Source organism: Petaurus breviceps, unplaced genomic scaffold, assembly GCF_028583685.1.
Source record: "Petaurus breviceps papuanus isolate PSGF00001 unplaced genomic scaffold, PetGlider_PUasm1.0 90879, whole genome shotgun sequence".
NCBI classification, from domain to species: Eukaryota; Metazoa; Chordata; class Mammalia; order Diprotodontia; family Petauridae; genus Petaurus; species Petaurus breviceps.
The window spans coordinates 668524-684384 of NW_027187368.1; the positions used below are offsets into that span (position 1 = coordinate 668524).

Consider the following 15861-nt stretch of genomic DNA (forward strand, 5'->3'; position numbering starts at 1 on the left):
CTAGAATGGTGAAGTGACTTGCCAAAATCATGTCAGGTGGCAGTCAGAATTCTAATCCAGGTCTTTTGACTCTTAAATTTACTGTTAAACCCTTAAATGGGTTGGTCCTGTTGAGAGACCTTATAATATATATATATATATATATATATATATATATATATATATTTTTTTTTTTTTTAAGCAATTGGGGTTAGGTAACTTGCTCAAGATTACAGGACCAGTTATTTCTGGGTGTGGTGCTAAGTATCTGAGCCCGGATTCGATCCCAGGTCATCCCGACTCTGGGACCGGTGCTCTTACTCACTGCGCCAGCTGGCTGCTCCTTGAGACATTATAATATTCTCTGTGAAGAAAAGTAGTAAGCAGTTTTTTCCTATATAATGAAATACTTGGAGACCAGTTCAATGTTTCTCAACCCAAATCAAACCTTGAACTAGTGAAATACTGAAATTCTCTTGTGTGGAAAGCATTCCCTTCCCCCTCCAGCCTCAGTGTGATGACCTTATAAAGTGGGTCACCTGGGAGAAAGAATGGATTATTAGAAGTTAGAGAAAGAGAATCAGATTTTTTTTAATTTATAAAGTTTGATTTTAAAAAGTAAGGACTTATTAAGTAGCCATGATACAGTTTCAGTCCAGTACAACAAACATTTATTAAATAAGTACAGTGTAGGTAGGCATTAGGAATATAAGTGAAAAAATTAACCAGTAGGCATGAATTAAGTGCCAGGTACTGTGCTAAGGTGATGGGGGAGGCACTGTAAAATAGTTAAAAGAGTATTGATTTTGAACTCAAAAGACTTAGGTTTAAGTCTTGGTTAAGCAGCTTTGTGACCTTGGGCAAGTCACATTTCCTTTCTGGGCTTTATTTCCTCTTCTGTAAAGCAGTTATCAGTATAATACTTCTTTCTCCAGGCTGTTATGAGAATAAAATGAATAGGTTTACATAAAGCATTTTGTAAACTGAAATGCTAGGTAAAAGTTAGTGCTGTTTTGTTAAAAATTTTGTGGATTGGTAAAAAAAAATTTTCCACAGACTGACATTTGGGAACCACTGGACCAGATAATCACTTAAGTTCCCTCTCAACCCTAAAATTTTGTAAGTATAAGGTAGTTATCTGATGCAGAAGGTATAAAGTATTTTAGAAGCCAGTAGCAAGGGAAAATAAATAGAAAAAGAATAAGTAAATACCCTGTTTTGTTTGCTGGAATTTGATTGTATGATGTTTGATTAAAAAGAACTTTTAAATGAACATTTACATGTTATCCCCTTCTTATCTAATAAAAAAAAATGAAACCAACAACAAAACCACAACCTCCCAAATATACTGAAAAATCTTGAGTAGTTCACTTCCTGACCGGCAGAGCATGAAGAAACATGGCCATTTTGATGATGGAGTAAAAAAGGAATATAGTTGTCTCTTTACTGCCTGTCCCTTTCTTCCTTTCTTTCTCTTTTTTTCTTCCTTCCTTCCTTTCTTTTTTTTTTGTAGAATCTTGCACCAAATGTTGACTGTCTGCAACAAAATCATGTAAACATTCTCTAAGATGCTGAATGCTTATACTTTGGGGATTGAATGTGATATCTATGTGAAAGATATTTCTTCTTTTTTTTTTTTTTTTTTTTTTCATCCTGGTGCCAGAATTCTTTCCAGGAACAATAAAATGTTGTTAAAATTGAGTACTGACTGTCCAAAGCAGCATGGTAACTTCCATTTGCTTCCTAACGGATGAAGTGGGAGATCCAAGAATCAATCTGAATCAGAATGTAGGCTAATAAAACCTATATTTGAGTCCTGGCTCCTCCATTTCTTAGTTAACTTGTTTATGGGCAAAACATACTACCTCTGTAGGCCTTAGATGATTCATAAAATAGAGCCTTTCCAGGAGTATTTGGAAGAGGCTATTCTGTCAAACACAGCATGCATATAAAAGTTTAAGATGCATTTATTATTCTTTGGTTACTGAGTGAAAATTGCCTTCTAGCACCCCACTTTGATTATAATTCTAACTCCCCAATCAACCTCCCCCCCAAAAAAACACAAAACAACAAACCTCCATTTGGTAAAATAATGGGTATAAACTTTAGCTTGTTTAGAATACTATTTTGACGTAAGTTTATGATAATCATTATTATTAGTTGTAAAGCTGTTTAGCTGGAGTTAGGGGCGAGGAGTGGATGAGATGATTTCTGAGGTCCCTTCTATTCCTGACGTTTTAGGCTTCTAAAGTACTCTGTGATTTATTTTTGAATAAACCTTCAGAATATTCAGGTTCAAGTCCCCTTTGATGGTTTAAGCTACTTTGCAGTCAGTCAACCTTTGCCATTTCTAACTTTTCAAAAAATTCTAATTAATCATTTATAGTAGTTGTTTTATCTGCTATATGAGCTTTTTTTGCAGATGCTTGCATGTATTGCCCACGGTTGTACTTTTAGATACTAATGCAACAAAGCCCAGTACAAGTGCTCCCTAATAAATGGAGGCATTAAAGGATTTGGGTTTTGAATCCCAAGAGCCAAATGTTAACCAATAAAGTTTTGCAGACAGTGGAATTTCCTATGCTGGGAAACCCACCAAGTATATCAACTCTTTTGACACTTCCTACTTTTATGGAAAAAGGGGTTGGAAGTCAGCCCTACCTGGTATTTTGGGTTACATTGCAATGGATGATGGGAACACATGCAAATATCTGCTTTTGGGCTCACCAGGTCAGAAAATAAGCATGTAGCACTTCATCCTTTGGTGAACATAACTAGCTGAGTGTACCACAAAATGACAAAAACCACTGATAGCTTTGTTCTCTATAGCACTTTACAACTTAGCTTTTAGTTTATGATGTTTTTTTAATCTGCCAAGATACACATTGAATGTGCAGCAATAGTTTCCCCAGAACACTGTAGGAAGTGGAGAGACATCAGTGTTAAAATAACACTACTCACACCACTCTTTAAGAAGATAGGGGTTTCACTTTTGTGGGGATGGTGGTGGTGGGTGGGTCATGGATACCCTTTGACTGTCTAGTGAAGCCTGTTTTCCTCTTATAATATTTTTATATGCATAAAATAAGATTAATGGGATCATAAAGGGAACCACTTATGTTGAAATATAATTACCAAAATATTAAAAAACAAAACTAGATTCATGGACCCTAGATTATGAACTCCTCATGAGATCCTTCTGTCTCTCCATTCATTCCCCCTCCTCCTTTTCCCTCTTGCTCCTTCCTTCTTTTTGCTTCCCCTTTTCTCCTTCCCCTCTTTACCCCCTCTTTCCTTTTCTTCTCCTCATTCCTTTTCATTTCTATCTTAGTGGAAAAAGTTTGAACACATCAGTGAGCTACACGAAAATGATGATTATTCTGATTTAGGTCAGATAATGAGTTGGGAATTGACCTTATGGGATCGATTTTGTGTTTCCAGAGCTCTCAGATTAAAAAAAAAATCAGTAATTTTGGCATATGTGTGGGAAATTTGTTTATTTACCATTTGACTGGCATATACTGGCACATAGTTCTTACTATGATACAAGACCCCATACTACACCCTGGGGGAGATGAAGAGATGAATATGACTTTAATATTACCTTTAAGGGACTTATACTTCAGTAATATGGAGAAAGTATTCTTCTGTATGTAGCTTAGCTTTAACTTCACATTCTATATGTCAATTGCATATTTCCTTCCTTTCTCCACTAAGTTACCAGATTATAACTATTAGACACAGTGTGGTATAGTAGAAACAGCACAGGATCGATCTATTGCTGTGGATCTTATCTGATAATCATTAGTAGTCACATGATCCTGATCAAGTTACTTAACATCCTTATGCTTAATTGTACAGCTATATTGTATAATATTGTAAAATAGACATGATACTACTTGCATCAGCCACTTCATAAAATCATAGCAAGGGAGGTGCTAAAAATCTCTCTTTGGCATGTTAATGTTGTTAATAATTATTTACATATTAGACATTTCAGTTCTAATATGGATTTAGCCTCCAAATTTTAAACAAGATATTTGTTAATCATATAATTTTAAAATGGAAATTAAAAATTAAATGTGAAGAAAACTTAACCTTTCAAAACCACCATGATTGGGGCAGCTAGGTGGCGCAGTGAACACAGGCCCTGGAGTCAGGAGGATCTGAGTTCAAATTTGGCCTCAGACACTTTTAACACTTACTAGCCATGTGACCTTGGGCAAGTCACTTAACCCCAATTGCCCTGCCCTTCCCCCTCCAAAAAGCAAAAAACAAAAACAAAACCACCATGATTTAAAATAAAATAACTTTTGTTTGGAGAAGGAGCTGAGGTACACATCCCCTAGGTGACTTCAGGAAGTGCTCTTTGGGTTCAGTGGGCAACAATTTTGGTTAATAAGCAATTTCACATAGCTGTGGAGAATTTAGCCAATCTTTTTTAAAGTAGGCTTTGGTTAAATGTGAGCTGACCAGGGACCAAAACCTTTTTGGAAAGAAAAATTACTATTGCTCAGTAGTTCCTACCTAAATGTTGTCTCTGAATAAAAAGGAAACAGTGCTACATCCCTATTTTGTGCCCTCCAACAATGTGTTATTGTTATACATTTTCAATAAGATCCCAGACTGTATGTAGCAATGGTCATTGATCTGTATACTGAGTGAATGCCTTTCTGCTATATCTTATACATGTGCACATTACTACTTTTAATGGCTGTTGAATTAAATAACTCTGTGCACTTCTTAAAACACCATTAAACCTTCTGGGAGTCTTATTAGCTTACTGAGATGCTGCTGCAATCTTTTGTTTTGTTTTTCTTTTTGGTAATGTGACAGAAACCCCTTGGTCAAATTGTATCTGTCTCTTTTTATCCCATTTTACCAGTAGAAAATGTTTCGATGAAAGACCCTCCGGACTTATTGGACAGGCAGAAATGCCTGAACGCCTTGGCGTCTCTCCGACATGCCAAATGGTTTCAGGTTGGCTATTTGTTCTTACCTCATTGTTATTGTAGCCTTATGAGGGTTAGATTGTTAATACTCACTGGAATAGTTTAAGTCGGCAACATAGTCTAGTAGAAATATGCCCCAGCCTGAGAGTCAGAAAGATTTGATTCTGAAGACCTTGGGCAAGTCACTTATTTTCTTGAGTCTTAATTTTTCCAAATTCTGTAAATTAAGAGTGTGAGGTAGGTGTCTTCTAATGCCCCCATATAGCTTAGACTTTTTTACAGTCTTTGATTCCATACTTCTCAGCCTGTGTTCTAAGTTCCTTCCCATTTGAATACTCTTGTTCCAAAGCCTCTTCTAGGTTGACTGCCTTATGAATCAGTACTTGTTTGATATCTAGTTCTTAGAAATTCAAGTCTTGGAAAAAAAAAACAGTCTGGGGAATGTGAAAAAGTTACAGATGGATAGATAATTAATGGGTATTTGGTTATCATGAGGCTACAAAAGCAATTTTAACATTAAGCTTCTTTCTTTTACTTTTGAGCCTGCCTTTCTAAACACAGAACTTGCTTTATTTTGTTTGTTTGCATGAATCTGATTTATTAACTGGCTAATTAGTAATCATTTATAAAGGACCTATCCAAGGCCAATGTGCATAAATTGAAGAATGGATTTCAGTAGGTGTATTGGAACCCTTTTGTTTGTTTTAGGCAAGGGCAAATGGACTAAAATCATGTGTAATTGTCCTCCGCATTCTGCGTGATTTGTGCAACAGAGTACCCACATGGGCTCCATTAAAAGGATGGGTAAGTACGTAAAAAATGGCTAATGGGTAAACTGACAAATGTCTAGGCTGCTGTTTTTGGAAAGCCTTCAGAAATTCCACGTTCCCTCTGGATTTTAATACTCCTGATTTTGTCTTATTAGAAAATAGTTGAGAAATGCATTATCTGATGCTCCCTTTTCATATATGAGCCCATTTGAAGTCTTGTTATCTGCACCTGGCACTTCTCATCTTGTCCATATGCATGTTATGGCTTTATTTCCCAGTATTAGTGCTGTGCATATCCCTGGTTTATTTCTTACCATGTATTCAGAAGTGATTAAGTGCCTGCTGTGTGTAGTGCTCTGTGCTAGACAGCAAGAGAGATACGAAGATAATTAAAACAAGGTTCCAACTTTGGTTATTTAATGTAGGTGTAACCTTGTTCAAATAATTTCCCTTCTTTGAACCTCATTTTCTTCATCTGTAAAATTCGAATATTGGGCCTGGTGATCTTTAGGTTCCCTTCCAGATCTAATCTTCCAATCGTGGAGTTTGTAATCTTAATAAATGTAACCAACCAATACATGATTGCATTCTGTTGATCTGAATATAGGGTTTACCTCTAAAATTACATCCTTTGAAAGGAAGAGCTTTTATATATTCATAGGTAATATCCGAAAAAGACAATTGTTCAGCATATTAAATAACACTGAAAGGTGTTTGGGTTTTTTTAAAGCTGTAAGAACATGTGTTCTTATTTATCACCACTATTCATTGCTTTGCGATTATAAGCTCCACTTAAATTTTATACCCTAAATTGGGTATAATTCGCCTATATTCTAAGTAACACAGTACTTTAATGCAAAATAGATCCACCCTGTCATTACCTTTGAAAGACTATTTTGCTGTCATCTTTTGTTGAGTGTCTTGGGCAAATATTTCTAAAATCCATTAAGAAAAGATCTCCTACCCTTATAGTAGAATGCCCTGATAAATGCCATTAAGCCATGGCCTTTTAAAATTATTTTTATTCTTTGTAGTTGAGAATGATTGACTCTGATTTCTTAAAAGGGTGTAGTCTTTTTTGTGTTGAATTTTGAAACTTACAATAGGTAGAAATAATAGTAGTGAGTATATATAATATATATGTGAGATATATATTTGTATATATGTATGGATATGTGTATATGCATACACACATATATGTAGTGAATTTATATCTAGTACATGATGTTTATTGCAAACGTTATTTGATGTGGGAATTCCCATGGTGGACTTCATCTTCTGCTTTTTTATAGATCTGTTGGAATAAAAGGTCATCTCTAGCAACAGCATCAGTATAATACTAAGCAAAAATTTGAACGGAGAACCCACAAATTAATCAAGAAAATGTTATTATTTTTGACCTGATTAAGCTGTCCACAATCATTATGAGTATCTAACAGTATTAAGAATGGTTACATGATAATTCCCTTTTACTTATTTTAAGTGTAGGCCACTCTGGACAGTTTCCTTTTGTGATGTTTGTGATGCTGTTTGCTGTTTGAATGCTTTGTTCAGCTAGCTGTGTGACCTTTGGCTAGTCACTTCACCTTTCTCAACCTCAGGTTCCTCATGTGTAAAATGAGGAGATTGAACTAGATGGTCTCTAAGGTCCCGTCTTGTGTAATATTCTGTGTTACATGGTTGTGCATTCTGATTTTCTGAGGTCTTGTCCAACTTTAACATTCTAGATTCTAACATTCTATGACTAAGGCACTTTCTAGTTTTAACAGTCTTTGTTTTAACATCCTATGTTAAAAATGTCCTTTGCCCTCTGTTGTCTATGAGTTTGTGAATATTAGAACATAGCACATAGAATGTTAGAACCAGAATTGGACCTTATAGATCATCTAGTATAACCCCTTTATTTTATAAATGAGCAAACTGAAACACAGAGAAGTGACTTGTCCAAATCCTCATAGTGAGTTATTAGCTCACATTTTAACTGGATTCCTTTTTAACACTTGATGCATGTACTAATTTGTAATTTAATATCTTTTAGCCACTAGAGCTTATATGTGAAAAGTCTATAGGTACCTGTAATAGACCTTTGGGCGCTGGGGAGGCTTTGAGACGAGTAATGGAGTGTTTGGCATCTGGAATACTTCTTCCTGGTAAGGGTTTCAAACTCTGGGAGCAAAAATAAGTAAAATCTCATCTGTCTATTTTTAAAATGTCTGCTAAATGTGTGCTCTGCACAGTACTGTAGTATGGGGGAGGCATTCCATTTGGAATTCTTAGCTAGAAGAGTGAGGGAATTTGAAAAGCTTCATTGGAAAAGCCCATCTTTCAGTCATTATAATCTGAGTTTTCTGTTTACTAACACAAAAGTACTAATAATGCAGGATGCTAATTGTGGTATTGCTTTACTTACATCTCTGTGATTGGAAAATAAAGCCTTTTTTGTTTCATGGAGGTTGTTTAAAGAGAAATCATGAAATATGTAGCTATAACTGTGTTTGGGCAGGTAAATCATTTTCTTATTTTTGTATTATGATTCCTTTAAGGATTTGGGGGTTTGTATAGGGAGTGTAAATCATATTCTCTTTATATATGCGATTCCTTTTATAGATGTTTGGGGGGGGTGTTAAATAATTTTTTTTCTTTTTAGAGAGTTGAAGTGATTGATCTTAGTCTTTCTGCCATAAACTTTCTCTGTGATCTTAGGCCAGTCATTTTTCCTGTGGGCCTCATTTTCCTTCTCAGTAACATGAGGGGATTTTACTGGATCTAACATCCCTGTCAGTTTTGAATCTCATAAACATGTACTTTTCAAAATATGATGTAATTTTGGCCTTTTCAAAACTAATTGTATCTATTAAAACTCATGGTACTAACAGGCAGAGAAGTTAAATGTGAGAACATAAAGTCCTGCCCCTAACCTGTAAGTGCTGATTTGAATCTAATTCTTTCAAACTTGAGCCTCATTCTGAATTGTATGGGGGGTTTTTCTCTCTTTTCTTATAGGGGGGCCAGGTCTCCATGATCCCTGTGAGAGGGATCCGACTGATGCGTTGAGTTATATGACAATTCAGCAAAAAGAAGACATTACACACAGTGCCCAGGTAAAACACATTAATCCCAAGGACCTGGATTTAGCTGACATTTTGTGACTAAAAGTAGAATAAATCCTTTGGAAATGTTTCTTTTGGAAAGATTTGAGTGAATAAGAGAATTCTAAAAAAATTTCTGACCACGTACAAGATGGGGTAAGGTATTGGCATTCAACAGTTCATATGATAGAAGACTTTGAGGTTTCAGTGGATAACAAGATTAATAAAAGTAATACAATGTGACGTGGCATCCACAAAGCTAATGTACTCTGATGCTCTGTAAAATGAATGATGTCCAGAGTGCTTAGTGTTAAGAGTCAGGTAGGTGTAGTGTTACTATTTATCTCTACATTAATCAAACAGCGTTTGAAGTGTTGTTTCTGGTTCTGGAAACCAAACTGTAGCAGAAGCACTGATAATCTAGAGAGCATCTAGAAAGAGAAAGTCTCCAGATTGGTGAGATTGGAAAACATGTTGTACAAAGAACCTTACTGTGGAAATGGAGGGGTGACAACTTGTGAAGACAGTTGTTGGTAGGGCTGTCATGTGAAAGTGGAATTAAACTTTCTCTACTTGGCCTCAGTAGGCAGAATTGGGAACAGTGAGTGAATGTTGCAATAACAGATAGTAATGACCGACTCATAGGGCTCTCTCAAAGTGTACTGGGTTTTCACTTGGGAAGTACCCATCACTGGAGGTTTCCAGACAGAGGTTAAATGACCATTTGTCATGGGTTGTAATGGGGATTTCTGTTCAGGTTAAGAGGTAGTCTGTGATTAATGAAGTCCTGGACTATGATGCTATGATTCAGTTTTGATGGTGAAAATTTTTTTCTATTCTGTTAGTCTTAGATTTTTGGCTTCATGATAAGGTATCTTTCCAGTTGATCCTATATCTTTCTTACTAGTGGTTCAGGACTTTTCTTTAGTGGGGGAGGTATGTGTTATTGAATGTGAATATATGAAATGTTTTTTTTTTCTTCAGCATGCACTCAGACTATCAGCTTTTGGTCAGATTTATAAAGTGCTTGAGATGGATCCCCTCCCATCTAATAAACCTTTCCAGAAATATTCCTGGTCTGTTACTGATAAAGAAGGTGCGTAATAATTATTTATTTGGGGTGAGGGAGGAGTGGGAAATGAATTTTCAATACTTGGGCCTGAGGGATCTTCCACAACTAATATTCTCTATTCTAAATTCTGTTGAGCTCTTAACATTTTGTATTCTAAGAGATAAGAGTAATAGAAAAAGTGCTAAATTTTGACTACCAACTCTGACATTTATTACCTTATGTGACCTTGGATAAATCAGTTAACCTTTCTGGGACTCAGTTTCTTCCGTTAAAATCAGGGGAGTTGAGTAGGTAGTCTTGTAAGATTGTTTCAAGCTTTAAATCTATCTTGCTTCAATCCTTTTTGCCAGTGAAATTTTAACTGCTTTTCTAAGGCACTTGGAAAAAAATGAAAAGACTCTCCCCTTTCTTTGAATCCCTACTCATGGCCTCATCTTGGCATTCTTAAAAAGGAAGCTTGGTGTTAGGGGAAGAGAATTTAATTCTAAGTCACAAGAAATGGGTTTACATCATGGCTTTCCTTAAGAAAGCCACTAGACCTCTCCAGGTCTTTGTCCTCATATATAAACTGAGGTAGTTGGCTTAAATGATCTCTAAGATTCCTTCTGTTTCTGACAGAAATGAGTCTCTAAGAGAACTTGTCAGTTATCCATAGTACCTAGCACAGGAATTTGTCACAGTATGCCTTCAATAAATGATTACCAGAATGAATTAGTAATTTTACTTGTAATTTTATACTTGCTTTTACATGGTATAGTTACTCTATTTTCCAGAAATATGGAAAGACATATTTCTAAGAAGGAAAAACCTTCCTATATTTCTTTGACTGTGGAACAGATAATGGGTACATTCTTCACCCAGTTTTTAAAGTGAATTTGCTTGCCTTGGACCTTTGGATTAGTAACGTTTAATTTGCCAGCACTATTAATCCAGCTTAGGAGAATAGTATTTGTCAAGTCTTTCTCAACTGGAGCCTCTGATATGTTAGGTTCCAGATTGAGTCTATATCATTTGGTGGTAGAATCTCATGGGTCCAAAACATACTGTTGCTTAGTTACTTTTAACAAACATTCAGTTGAATGAAATTAGTGTTTTAATTTCAGTTTTCTAATCAGGAAAATGGTAGGGCTGGACTACATAATTAATCTCTAAGGTCACTTCTGTCTATAACTTATAAGACCCTCTCCAACTTTAATGTATTAATATTCTATATTCTAAGGTCCTTAAAGTCCAAATCTGATGCTGTAATAAAAGAGTAATAAAAAAAAATCTTGGTTTTAATACTTTAAGGTTTGCAAAGTACTTTTCTTACAACCATCCTGGGAGGAATCTGTTATAAGTAGTCTCCTGATTTTATAATTGAGGAAAAAGTACATTTGGGGGGGGCTTCAGTAACTTACCTAAGATCACATTGATAGTATCAAAGCAGAGACTTAAACCCAGAGCTCTCTTAATATATCATATGTTCTTTCTGTGGAGTTAAAAAGATTCTCGGGGTGGCTAGGTGACTCAGTGAATAGAGTGCCAGCCATGGAGTAAGGAGGACCTGAGTTCAAATATGACCTCAGACCCTAAACACTTACTAGCTCGTGTGACCTTGGGCAAGTCACCAAACCCCAATTGCCCTACTTCCCCCCCTGCAAAAAAAAGAAATCTCTTTTCCCTCTTCTTCTCTCCCTTCCCCCCCATTTTAATGAAAATCTTAGTAGATGGATATTTGGTAAACTCATTAGTGGAGTCTTTCTTGATTCTGTTTTCAATATGGTCTAAAAAAGTTTGGTGTGAATATTACATCTTGGGGACAGGAAACTGATACGTGAGTAGTAATTGATTAATATTTGTAGTCCTTTATTTAAAAAGCACATTCCTACAATTTATAAAGATATGTATTATGATTTCATTTTACTACAGCTTACTTTAATGTATATTATTATACTTGAATTCTCCAGTGACCTTAAGGGTTAGACAAAGTGCCTAGTTATATGAAACCAAATCTCCATCTTTCTTGATAAGCCAAACATTTAGCATATCTACTCTGTGCTAGGCACTGTTCTGGGGGATACAGATATAAAACTTAGATAGTTACTACTCTCAAGGAGCTTAAATTATACTGGATGCTGCATAAGACAAAGAAACAAACAAGGGGAAGCTAATGACTAGACCCAGATATTCTTAGCTTCTACTTGTGCTCATTCAACTACATTATGTTGGTACTATCTTACTGAATAAAAACCAAACCTGTGTTTTTAAAGAGAATCACTTCCATTGATATTTTATAAGTATTTTTATATTTTTACTATTTTTAAAAGTTTGCACATTCTTTGAAAGAGGCAGCATAGTATAAGACGGGAGACCTCTGGCCTTGTAGGTTGTCCATGGGTGTGGCCTTTTGACTGAGTCCAAATTTTACAAAACAAATCCTTTTATTAAGAGGATTCGTTCTGTGAAGTCTGGATATAGTCAGACGACCACACTTGAGGACTTACAAGGTCACATGTGGCCTTGAGGCCATAGGTCCCATCCACCCCCAGTTTAGGGGATAATATTTGGGTAAAACACTTTCTACAGGCCTTTTTTTTTTCTCCTCTGTAAAATGAAGTAGTGAAGTTTCCTTTGTGCTCCGAAGTTTATGGTTTCCTTGGATGATTTGTTCACAGTAGAGAAAGCTGTGCCCATGGACACATAGTTTACATAGTTGGACAGCAAACTTATCTAGTTTAAGCCAACCTGTGAATTCTAGGCAGTTTGGAGGAAGCGACTTTTGATATATTTTAATGAAATGGAGTGTGATTAGAACAGACCTTGTTTCATCTTAACTTTGGTCCAAGTCTACAGTCTCCAGCCTAGCACACTCACCATTTTTATGTATTGTTTTTGATTTGAATTATAAAGCATATATTACTTTCTATTGGAATGAACATCAAGATTGACCTGATTGGGAAGTATTGATTAATGGAGTAGCTGAGGTCAGTATTTACTTCAAGAGACAGTAAATCTTGGTGATTATAGAATATGGAGTTAATTTCTGTATTGTTGCAACCTTTTGTGAAAAACACTTGCACATCTTTCTATTGTGGTATCAGTTTATTGAGTATTAAAGAATGATGTATAGAGGGAAGAGCCCTGGGCTAGAAGCCAGCAGACCAAGGTTCTCATAATGACTTTTTACTATCTGAACTTCGGCAAATCACTTAACCTCTTTGGCCTTCATTTTTTTCTTCTTAATATGATTAGGTTGCATTGCATAGTCTCAAAGACCTCCTTATAGTCTACCCAGCTGAGATGGTTCTGTAAGTTTCTCTCCTCTATACTACTCATCTTCTTGGCACCCCTGTTAAAAAGATTTGAATTAGAATTGTTCAGCTTCTGAATCATGAAACTTGTTGAAGTCATCTTTGAACTTGTAGCGCATAAGTGATTTAGAGCACTTGAGCAATCAGAAGACATTAAAATCTTGGTTTTGCTAGTTATTCTATGATCCAAACCTAAAATGAGATCCCTTACCCCCTTCTAAACATAATATTAATATATAAAATGCCACGAATATTGCTTATAATTGACATTAGTTTAGTAAATCTGAAAGTTTCATAAAATTTGCATTTGTGTATAACTTGAAGGTCTTATACAAGGAGATTTTGGGAATAGGATATGACTTAATAGGATATAGTAATGGTTGTAATGTGTGAACATCTCTTACGCAAGATCATTTCCTATCTCTTACTTCAGTTCTCTTATCTTTAAGATAAAGTTTAGACTACATGATCTTTAAGATCCCTTTCAGCATTATGTCCTGTGTCCATTCTTCATCATTCTGAAACTCGTGGTTCTTGCCTGTAAAATGTGGGGATATTAATACTTGAACTGTCTGCTGCTAAAAGGGTTGTTGTCAGGATTAATAGTTTACGTTTAAAGTGCTGTGCAAAAGTAAGTTGCTATTTTTCCTATCAGAAATAAAGTTTTTACCCTAATATGATCCTGGGCAGCAATTTTCTCCTGTTATCTGACAGATTTTATTGAGAACTGACCATATGCTCGACTTTGTGTTATTAAAAGGAGACGTGACTTTTGCTTTTCAGAGAACTTCCAGTTGCTTTGGAGAAACATAATATAGTGTTATTACTATTCTGATTGAGTAGAATGACATACAACTGCATAAGATAATTACTCAAAATGTGTAATATTGAGAATAAGAGCTATAAAAGTATAGCTAGGGAAGACTCCCTGGAGCAAGTGGTCTGTGAAATAAGTATTGAAAGGGAAGTTTTTTTGTTAAACAGAGACAAGGGAGGAAGAAGGGATACTATGGACTGTTTGTAAACGGTTTTTTTTTGTTTAAAAGCTCAGACTCAGTTCATAGACTTTCTTACAACTTGGATGGACAATACAGATGAGGACACTAAGAGAGGTAAAGTTATTTCCCTAAGGTGATAGTAGTAGCAAGATACTTGCCTTTTTGTGACTCACTTCAATATGTATAATTACAGTTTTGTTTTTAAATTAAATGGCACAGATATGAGCAGATAAATAGCATTTGGCTTAAGAAATTCTGTTTAGGCTAAGAGGTTGTAAAGTGGCTTTTTCAGGATATTAGTCTTATTTGAAAGAGAAGAGAGAGAGAGAGCAGCTAGATGTATTGGAAAGTGTATTGGAATTGGGCATTGGCAAAGATCAGTTGAGTTTTGACTTAAGCACTTGGCACCTTTTTGAATTTGACTAAGTCTTTTCACCTAAGCTTCATTTTTTTTCATCTGTAAAATGAAGGTAACAGAACCTTTCACTACCATTTTCATGGGATTGTTGGGATGACAGAGTTATATATATTGTTAAGGATGATATCAACATGATGATTTTTGCAATTATTCTGTTTTTGACTAACAAATCCATTGCACTGTCTTCTCAGGTGCTGGTTCCTCAGCTCTGAAGAGACCTTTTGAAGATGGATTAGATGACAAAGATCCCAATAAAAAGATGAAGAGAAATTTAAGGAAGAGTACGTATAGGTTGTCTTCCTATCTTTCTTCATTTAAAATAGATGTGATCTGGAAAAGATTCCTAGTATTAAATAGGAGAACAAGTTCAAAGATGAACTTCGGAGTTTTGAGAATATTGAAAGAAAAATTTTGTATTTTGGCTAAGAGGTGGATGATATTGATGTTTAATATAGTGACTATCCCTTGAGTGTCTGGCTTAATTTCTTAAGTTTATTGTAGTGTTCATGAGCTATAGTGTAGTACTTTTCAAAGTTAGGTTGATAGTTTTAAAATTAGAAAGTATTCTTCAGATTAACCCTTCTACTAAAGTCATCTGCCCATGATTCATCATGCTGTGAAGGTGAATCTTCACAAAAATTATGCCTATGCAGCACGTGATTTGGCAACTCAAATATGATGCACAAGCTTTGAGTCTGGCCTGTATACCAACTGTTTGTCTTATTTAAGGATCATCTTAGAAAAGCATAGAGGCTTTTCACAAGAAAGTTGACCACTGGGTGACAAAAAATTTTTTTTGAACCATAGATTTTCATGAAAACCACTTAATAATTTGCAATTTATGTCAGTGGAAGGAATAACCCACTATAATGTAATGACAGTTCCTTAAAGTAGTGAGGATAGTGAGAAAAACTTCTCTGCCAAAGCCCTACGCTAATGCTTCATTGGGGTATGGCGGTGACTCAGGCTTCTAGATAGGCTTTTGCAAGTCCTATAGAAGGGGGTTATCTTAAAGGACTAAGAGCAGGAAGGCTCTTCATACACTGAGCCCTAGGTTATCTCCTCATGATTGTTTCTTTTTTTTTTCCAATCACAGCCACGAGCTGCTGTCTTAGTTGTAGAGTGAGTGTGAGGTCTAACAATGGAGTAGATATCTGCACCGATAAAGTGCCAAATCTCATGTTTTGAATTAACCAATCAGCATACATTGTGATGCATTTGTTTCTGTGCTGAGGATACCTAGACAAAAAAAACATGGTCTTTGATTGTAAGGAGCTTGCAGTCTATTGA

At 35.6% G+C, this 15861-nt stretch overlaps 1 protein-coding gene across 6 annotated transcripts in view; it reads left to right on the top strand.

The window, feature by feature from the left end:
• Positions 1-15861, top strand: part of STRBP (spermatid perinuclear RNA binding protein) — a 134599-nt gene that overhangs the window by 98487 nt on the left and 20251 nt on the right. For 4 of the 6 annotated variants that reach the window (XM_069073733.1, XM_069073731.1, XM_069073730.1 and 1 more), the window contains 6 exons: positions 4865-4959; positions 5640-5735; positions 7740-7851; positions 8705-8802; positions 9775-9886; positions 14763-14852. In XM_069073733.1, the coding sequence (XP_068929834.1) occupies positions 4865-4959; positions 5640-5735; positions 7740-7851; positions 8705-8802; positions 9775-9886; positions 14763-14852 (603 nt within the window). The remainder of the gene's footprint in view (positions 1-4864; positions 4960-5639; positions 5736-7739; positions 7852-8704; positions 8803-9774; positions 9887-14762; positions 14853-15861) is intronic. The other 2 variants (XM_069073732.1, XM_069073735.1) reach the window with 2 other exon arrangements.